This window comes from Charadrius vociferus, unplaced genomic scaffold, assembly GCF_000708025.1.
Source record: "Charadrius vociferus isolate BGI_N301 unplaced genomic scaffold, ASM70802v2 scaffold32, whole genome shotgun sequence".
Lineage (NCBI taxonomy): Eukaryota > Metazoa > Chordata > Aves > Charadriiformes > Charadriidae > Charadrius > Charadrius vociferus.
The window spans coordinates 10,264,074-10,273,155 of record NW_009647856.1 but is presented as its reverse complement, the minus strand read 5'-3'; the positions used below and the strand labels follow the sequence as shown (position 1 = coordinate 10,273,155).

The 9,082-nt window shown below is 53.3% G+C and overlaps 1 protein-coding gene across 1 annotated transcript in view; it reads left to right on the top strand.

The window, feature by feature from the left end:
- PODXL (podocalyxin-like) overlaps nt 1-4,933 on the top strand; it is a 13,914-nt gene extending 8,981 nt beyond the window's left edge. Inside the window, exons 4-8 of the mRNA XM_009883017.1 lie at nt 223-379; nt 1,272-1,333; nt 1,437-1,604; nt 3,326-3,382; nt 4,739-4,933. Of these exons, the coding sequence (XP_009881319.1) occupies nt 223-379; nt 1,272-1,333; nt 1,437-1,604; nt 3,326-3,382; nt 4,739-4,933 (639 nt within the window). The remainder of the gene's footprint in view (nt 1-222; nt 380-1,271; nt 1,334-1,436; nt 1,605-3,325; nt 3,383-4,738) is intronic.
- The last annotated feature ends 4,149 nt before the right edge of the window (nt 4,934-9,082 follow it).

The following is a 9,082-nucleotide window of genomic DNA, read 5'->3' as shown; positions in this document are numbered from 1 at the left end:
GGGCCCCCGTGAGGACCGGCAGCCAAGAGCTCGGCTTCTCATAAAGAAACTACTTTTAAACTTTTCCTGTTCCCTGGGAGGGCCTGGGGCAGCCGGGCGGTGCAAAGGGATGGGGGAGGCTGAGGCCGGGGATGGCCACAGCATCCCTGGCGATGGGGCGGGATGGTACTCAGCGGTCCCCCAGTAGGAGGATGGTGCTGAGCCCTTTCGCTGTCACTGCAGGCTGAGTGGAGGACCGCCAGCATCAACGTCTCCTTCTTTGAGAGCTTCTGCTCGACGGCCCAGCACGCTTTCAACGCCAGCAGGGAGACGTGCACGGTGATGCTGACCTCCCGTGAGCCCCACTCCCAGCACTGGGCCGTGCGGGCGGTGGTGCACCGTGAGTATGATCCCACCATCCTGCCCCGGGAAGGATGGGATGGGATTGGCATCGGGGACACAGCCTGAGGCTCAGCAGAGCCTTTGGGGTCTGCTCGAGCTTGGCCAAGGTGCTCCTTTCCTTGGGTTGCCCCATCTCAAGAGGCTTGGGAGAGGCAAAACAACCCCAGAAATGAGCTTTGCCCCCCAAAACAAATGCACCAGATCCCTCTCCCGTCCATGATAAGGCAAGGCAGGGAGCAGTCTCTAGGTGGAAAAATTCCACCCGAGTGGTTAAAAAACAGTGCCCAGTTCAAATCCTTCCCCGAGGGGCCACAGAGGGGGGGTTCTTGCCCATGTCAGAGCCCTTTGGGCAAATCCAGCGTGCCCAAACGTTGCTTTAGCACCATGGTGCTGGGAGGATGGCGGCATCATGCTGCCCTAGCATGAGGGGAGGAAGGACCGAGCCCCATCCTCCTCTTCTTTGTCACCAGGGCTCGGTGGGGGGTCCAGCCTCCAGCACCCGACCATGGGCATGGCAACCCAGCCCTGGGGACTGATCCTGCCCTGCTCCAGCATGGCCTGGAGGAACCGGTTACAGCCCCTTGCTGGTCCCATTTGCAAATCGCCTACCAAAGCAGAGACCCCCACCAGGGTGTGCACAGCCCAGGGCTGGGGTATACTGGGGACTGGGGTCTCCAGGGCTGTCCCTCTGCCAGGAGAAGAGGTCCTGGCTCATTGCCTGGCTGTGGAGGTACCTGCAAGGGTTGGTTCCATCCTGCAAGGGTTGGTTCCATGCCTGCACATCTCCATCCACCTCCTCCAGAAAGGGGGTCACTCCATGGACTGGGAGGTAGTGGCACAACATGCCCACCCCATGCCCCATGTTCATTGCAGCCTCTTTCTTCCCCCAGTCCCTTTGGACCCTGAAAAAGTCCTTGAGGAGCTGAAGGAGAAGAAGGACAAGTTAGAGGAGGTAAGCAGGACCCTGGGGACAGCACAGCTTCCCCACAGACATCCCCTGAGGTGGGTGGCACTGGAAGCCCTCCTTGGGGCCTGACCCATCCCTTCCATGGCAGCTCGGCATCGCCAACATCACTTACGACAAAATGGAGAGGGAGATGATAATCAACGATGAGTTCAGCACGCCCCTGATCATCACCATCGTCACCCTGGCCGGCTCCCTGCTGCTGATTGCGGCCATCTACGGCTGCTGCCACCAGCGCTTCTCCCAAAAGAAGGACCAGGTAAGGTGGGAGGGGGGTGGGACAGGTTCTCTGAGATGTTTTTGTCCCAGAGGCGTCTTCAGGAGATGAAGAGCATCAACATTGCCATCTCTGTCGGTGGAGACATCCAGGCTTGCCCAGCAGGCACCACCCTTGTGTTGTTCAAGGAGTGCCCAAACACTGCGGATGCTCTGGGGGGGCAGAAGCTGCCCTTTGGGGGTGTCGGGGTGGGGAGCAGCCAAGATGAAATCCAGTGAAACGAGGGGCTGGTAGTGGTGGGGTACGGCAACGAGCAGCACCCATCCCCACTGCCACCCAGGACACAGAGCAGCATCCTTGGGTCATAATTGTGACAAGAAAAACTTTCTCAACACAAAACCCCTCTCCAAACCCATCTATCCCCCACCCCCACCCCAGGAGGAGGAAAAAAAAAAAGAGAAAAAAAAAAGAATTCTTAAAATACCTTTATAAGTAGGGGAGCAGGACTGGGTGCCCAGCACCACCACCCCAACGCCTTCCCAGGGGTGCCCACGGCTGTTTGCAGGGTGGGAGGAGGGCAGGAGAATGGCCGCAGGAGGGCATCAATGCTCAGCCTTTAGGAGAGCTGGGCCGGGGCCAAATTTCAGAGCAGCAGCAGCAGGATTTAAGGAAGAACAGGCACGGGGGGAAGAAAAAAAAAAAAAGATAAAAGTTATATTTTTTTCTCCGGAAGCAATTCTGGGTAATTTTTAGTGTAGCATCCACCTGCAAGGACTTGGCCGCTCTCAGTCCCTGCAGCACCAGTGGGGAGAGCTCTGCCACGTCCCCGAGGTTTGTACCGGTCCCCGCTGCTCTCGCTGAGGATTCAGCTCAGGAGGAGAGACAGCAACAGAAAGGGGGGGGAAAAAATGAGGCCAAATGACGCAATAAGGGTAAACCACCCTCCTGATGGAGAAGCAAACCCCTGGGTCCCACTTCGAGTTGTTTTCCCCCCAAAACCAGCTCATCCTTCCCAGGGGATTCTCAACCCAATGCCCCTCCGTGCCCAGAGCCACGTGAAGGTGAGGGATAAGGCGGCCTTTGCGTAAATGTTTGCGATGTAACAGAGATGAACACGGGAGGCAGGGAAGAGCAAACCAGCTCCGGCATCAGGCTTATTTTTACAAGGCTGGATTTTTTCGAGACGGAACGGGGGAGGGTGCAAGCCCTCAATAGATGTTTGACCTCCTCTGTGGTCCCCTTGGAGCTTACAGGGTTTCACAGCCAGGCTGAAATCTCCCCGGTCAGGCTGAAAAATATCCCAGCGAGGACAGGGAGCAGCATAAAGCTCTTGCTCCGTATTGTTAGAAAACAGACAGGAATAAGGTATTTTTAGCGATGGGAACATGTGTCCCTCCAGTAATGTGGTGCAGCAGAACAGGTACCAGCCCTGGCCGGATGCTCTGGAGGTAAATACCCACCAGCCACAGGGTAAGGTAGCAAAACCAAAGCAAGGGATGCCGTTCTTCCATAGGGTTCCTGCTCAGCGCACAGGAAAAGATCTTTTTCCAAGCAGTTGCAATAGGTTTTGAGAAAAATCAAACACATTTCTCCTTTATGGATTTGGTTTGGGGTGGTTTCTTTTGTTTTCTTCCTGTTTCTTTTCCAAAAATGACTTGAAAGTTGTTTTGTTTTTTTTTTTATTATTTTTACTTTTCTCCAACCCTCCTCTCCACCCACCCTCATTTTAAACCCTGCCGTTGTTTTACCTTGGAAATAACCAGCACATCCACCCTGATCTCCCCGGGTTTGATGATGGACATGTGGCCCTGATCTTTAATGTGAGTTCCAACACAGGGATCGGAGGGGTGGGCGCCGCATCCATAACACCCTCCAGCTCTCACCTCCAGTGCTTGGCAGGGTTCAGTAGCTTTTAACAGGACTAAAGCCTACTAAAGCCCAGCTTTAAAAGCCCCTTTCCCTTGCTGCACGGTGGGGGGGTGCCTTGCCATAGTAGGGAGAAAGCACTGCCCCAGCATCCATCCATCCATCTAGGGGTTGTACCAGCAACCCCACAGGGCAAAACAGCCCCTGCGGGAGCCCAGGTGCCTCCGCTGCTTTCAAGCATCCTGCCCCGGCTCTGCCATCCCTGGCTGCATCCCCCCCAAAATGTGCAACCCGAGGAACTCCCCCACCCCCCCTCCAGCTAGCACCAAGCCCTGCGGTTTTGCTTCTCCATCCCTTTCCTTCTCCGTGGATTCCCTCCCACGCCTGTCTCCTGACATTTATTAGGAGCACTGTAATAAATCAAGCTGTAAATCCAGGCGGATTTTAACAAGGGTGCCTATTGAGAGCCCTGCGCCTCCCAAAAAAAAGGACTGGTGGAAGACTGCAGCTCCCCCGTGAATCCCTCCAGGGTGGGATGGGGATGAAGGAGCCGATGCAGCAAATGCAGAATTGGGATGGGGGTCTGCCAGGGGGCAATGGGGTAGATCGGAGCCTGGAGCACAGCGTACCAAAGGTCCAGGGTGGTGCAGTGCGTGATTCATCCGTGAATCAGCCAAAACCACACATGGCGAAAGGGAAAGGGGTGGGAGGGGCTGTTCTTTCCCTGCCTGGTTTCCACCGAGAGCTCCGGAATGAGGAGGGACGATGGTTATGGAGGGGCAAATAGGACAGCAGCACCTGCAAGGTGAGAAGGAGGGTCAAGGAGGAGAACAACAATGCCCCTGGGTCAAGGAGGAGAACAACAATAAAGCAGCTAAAAAGGGACAGGGAGGCAGAAAGTGGAGGGGAAGGACTGAGTCAAGTTGGGGAGGCAGGAGTGAGGATGCAGGTTCAAGGCAAAGCAGCGACGCTCAGCTTTCTTCTCACGGTCCCAGGGGAATGGAGCCACGGGTTCATGGCCAGGTTGAAGCTGGCAGCTGCTCCTGGAGGTTTCCACATGTCTCTGGCTGCTCTTTCCTCCTTCCCACCATTGGCAGTCTCCTCTTGCCAGCTCCATGCTATCCCCTTGCTGCACTGGCACTGACTGCAGCCCCCAGCCTCAATCTCACCGTGAAAGTTTCTATATGTAGTTATATATATCTATACGGGGCAGCAGCCATGGCTGGCTGGAAGGTGACAGCCCCAAGGTGGCACGCACAGCATGGCCAAGCTGTTTTTCATGGGGGTTTCTGGGTTTTCTTTCCTCGCAGCAGCGCCTGACTGAGGAGCTGCAGACGATGGAGAACGGCTACCATGATAACCCCACGCTGGAGGTGATGGAGACCTCCTCTGAAATGCAAGAGAAGAAGGTGAACCTCAACGGTGAGCTAGGGGACAGCTGGATCGTTCCTCTCGACACCCTCATGAAGGAGGACCTGGAGGAAGAGGAGGACACACATTTATAGGATACAGAACTCAGTCAAGCAAAAAAACAACTACCACGCCCCCCAAAAAAAACCACAATCCCTACACACACACAACTCCAAAACAAGGCAAAACTCCCAACAAACCGCAGAAAAATCCCTTAATGAACTAATCATGGCCCCTTGTGCCACCACATGGGGTGCAGGATGGAAGAAGGGACATGAGAGGACACCTCCAGGGTGCATTGTCATCACAAGCCACCATGGTGTGCGCGTTGTCAACACAAGCCACCACGGTGGCTGCATCCAGTTGAGCATCCTCCATCACCCACAGGTGCTCGGTAGAACCTACCACGCCAGACCTGACCAGCCGTGGGCGAAGGGGGTGGCTTTGCTCCCAAAAAGCTGCCGGTATCTTCCCCCGAGCATGTCCCTTCCCGTCCCACGTCCGACCACACCAACCACAGCCTCCAGCTATCGAGCAACTCAAAAAATAAAAAGAAGTAAATGTAAATAGGATGGGAGAGGGAGCACAACTCCCAACAGCAAACCTGGCAATTAAGAGCTAGAAAAATCCTCTGGCCCACGCGGTTTAGTCATCGCTCTGCCCTCCCCGACGTGAAACGCCCAGGTATCGAGCGGAAAAAGCTGGAACAGCCTGTTCCTTTTTAACCCAGTTTCCATCCTCTCCCCATACACTGCTGGCTAAAACGCACAAGAGCCCCACGTTGTGCCACAGGCGACCAAATGCATCCAGACCCGGCTGGACATGGCGGGGGGGATGCAGCAGTGCCAAGCGATGCTCAGTCCCACGCCACCCCCAGCTGCGCCGCAAAGGGCTGAGGGACAGATCCTGCACCCGGTTGGAGAGCAGGAGAGGCACAGCAGCTTCTTGTATTGATGCGAAGGGGGGAGAGAGGAAGAGGAGCAATTCCGTGAGTTCATCCCTCCTCGGAAGGGCGTAACGAGACCACGAGCGATGCCCGGTCGCCAGCGCAAGCACAGGGTTGGGGTTTCGGGGTGGAGGAGCCCAGCTCCAGCGCTCTCCTGCCGCATTTCCCTCCAGAAGCATTAATTGCCTTCCAGTAATTGCGCAGCAGCATCTCACGGCCCACCATCCATCCTTCCCCGAGACCGCGGGTTACGTGCCCCGTGATGGTTTGTGATTTTTGTGGTCACGTTTTCCTGCACGAGCAGCAGAAAAGATAAAAGGGCAACAGAAGCACGAGCCAGGGAGCTTGCGGTATTCAGGGTTTTCCATCGGTACAGCCCTCGGTGTTTCCTCCCCACGAGGTTTTTAAGCTCAGTCCACATCCTCAAGCTTTTCTTCACAAGCAGGTAAAATAGCAGAGACCTGCAAAGAAAATTCCAGCTCAGCAGCAAAGCTGGGACTGAGCTTTGCCCTGCAGCCCTTGCTCTCTCGTCCAGGTCTCCGTTTGCCATCAGTCTTTAGAGGAGGAGGGAGAAAAAAGAATATGCAGGAGCAGAAACAAGCTGGACAGAGGCCGTTTCTGATTTTCTACTCCCCATCACAGTTCCTAAATGGCTCTAAAAGGATGGGGAGAGTTTCACACCTTTGCTCTGGCTTTGGTGCAGCAGCTCAGCCGAGGCAGGGATCGGAGCAGGGCTCCATCCTCCAGCACACAGGGCAGAGGGGAAAGGACCAGAAGGTCTCTTGGGTGAGTGCATCTCCCAACACACGAGGATGGTGGTGGTCCCAAGCCTTCTGTGAGCCAGAGGAGCTGCAGATGAAGAGCAATTCCCCATCACAGCCCTTCCTCTCCCCTGCTTGCCATAAACGGTGCATTCACCAACGCACAACAGGGTGATTTCCTTCGGGCTCTGCCACCAGGTCAAACACGACGGGGACCCGCTCCCACAGCCACCCTGAACGAGAGGAAAAGCGGAGTGGAGCAATGGAACGCTTGGAGAATCCCAGGTCAAGCCGGTCCTCGGGAGCGCTCACGGAGGAGAGGGTCAGGATGGTTTGCTCAGCCCCAGGACAGAAGCTGGCAGAAGATACGTCTTCTCAAAGGGACTGACTGGCTCTTCTCCCTTCTCTCCTGCATCAAAAGGCAGAGTTTGAAGTGTTCAAACCGATATATTTTTGTATGTAAATATTCCTGCTATTCATTAGCAATGTATTCAGCACACTTCACTTACCTGTGCACTGCACTACGGGGAAGTAATTGGGGGGAGGAGGGGGGGGGGAAGATAAATAAGAAAAAAAAGAGAAAAAAAAAAAGAAAGAAAAAGCTAAAGGCCAGTCTGGTAGGGGATCAAAATTCAACACCAAGCGGGAAAACGTCTCCCACCCGGATAACCCCGCACCACGGCTTTGTCCCTGCTCCAGCAGCATCGAGTTGAGCTCTTAAACGTCGTGGCAAGGCTCTAAGAACCAGTCTCGGTGTTTGCAACTGCTTGCGTGAGCGCGTCCGCTTCCCAGTTGCCCCGAGAGACGAAGCGGCGGGTCGGTGACCTCGCATTTCTGCCCTTCACAGAAAATAAACGCGTCGAAAACATGGGGCAGAGGCGAGGCTTTGGCCGCAGGAGCTGGCGCAGCCGTACGGATGGCTCTGGCAGAGCATCTCCAGGCAGTCGGGTTTTGGCATGTGCCTAAGATCCCCCTTCCCAGCGAAGAGATGCCAAAGTGCTTTAATGAATCAGGTCCAAAGACTTTCCAAGAGAACCCTACAAAGGCTTGAGATCAAGCAACCTTAAATCTTTCCGAGCAGAGACCAGTGAAGATATTAACTGCTCAGCAAGTGCTTATAGTGATTTATATTTGAATAGGAATTGTACATTTATTTATTTTTCCAGACACCATATTTTTAAACCACTAATATTTTATAGTAGATTTTCCTTCCCCTATTTAAAGAACTATTTCCACAGGAAAAAAAAAAAAAACAAAACCACAAAAACAACAGTACGTTTTTTATGTTGAGAACATTCTTTTCAAAAAAAAAAAAAATCAGGTAGAAAAGGCAGTGATGAGCATTTTTGGCCTAAATCCTCCCCTTCGTAGACTTTAGCCATAATTGTTAGACCAAAAATAAATAATTTAAAAAAAAAAAATCTACCCAGGCATTTCCTCCCTCCCTGCCCCTCCTCCCTTCCCCGCGCTCCCTTTCTCTCCCCCCAAAACAGCTTTAACATCCGACACGTCGTACAAAGAGATTATCGCTCCTACCTTTCGGTGGGAGTTTTACAAGCAGCTCAGATGTCCTTGCAAGAGACTTTTCTATTTTCAGAGCGTCCCAAGGAATGTGTAAATATTTTAGGACCGTTTATCTCCCGCTCACAGTGCCATGACCCAACTGACGAGGTTGATACTGTGACTGTTGCCTACAGAAGACATACAGGAGAAGACATAATGCATAAGGACTGCAGAAGGAGAACCTATTTCTTAAGGCGGCTACCCGTTGAACCTTGCACATATACTAGAGCTCTTACGTACTGTATAGCAGCATCTCTCACGGGGACAGGAGTCTGATTTACACTGGAATTTACTGAGGAACTGGATTGTAGACATTCTTCTTGCATTTTCCTACAAATATATTTTGAAAGCATCATGTATTTCTGTCAATAAACATTCTTACGTAAAAGACTCGTTTCTTGGTTGAGTGAAAAGGGGTGGGGGGAGCGGAGCTCGCGCCCGAGAGCCACAAGTAGCTGTTGCGTAGGTGTTACAACTGGATACGGTTTGAGCTAATTTGGAAACCGAGCACAGGGTCTGCGTGGTCCTACTAGCAAGAACAAGTAAAATTATTAGAAAAGCAGCAGTAAAACCAAGCCAGGCTGTCAGAGGTAGCCATGGAGAAGCTTGTATTTCTCCCATGCGGAAAAAAAATAGGATTAGTGGCGAAAATACTTCTCTTAATTAAAAAAAAAAATATGTCAAAACCCCAGAGGGATGGGATGCTCCATTGATGTGGGTGAGGGCAGCCCCACCACAGCCAGGGCACCTGTTTGAACCATTAGTGGCTTTAGGTTCATGTTGGCAGGAAGGGAGAATGAGAGGGGGGTTGCCCTTGTTTCTGCACAGCATCCTCACTCAGTCCTCACAACCTCTCCTTGCCCTTGGCTCAGGCTGTGGAGGAGGGAATCAAACCTCGTGCCCCTAAGCCAAAGCAGCTGAAGGAAGGAGGGTCATCAAGTACAGGCAACAGCAGGGTCAGCAGCAGCACGGGC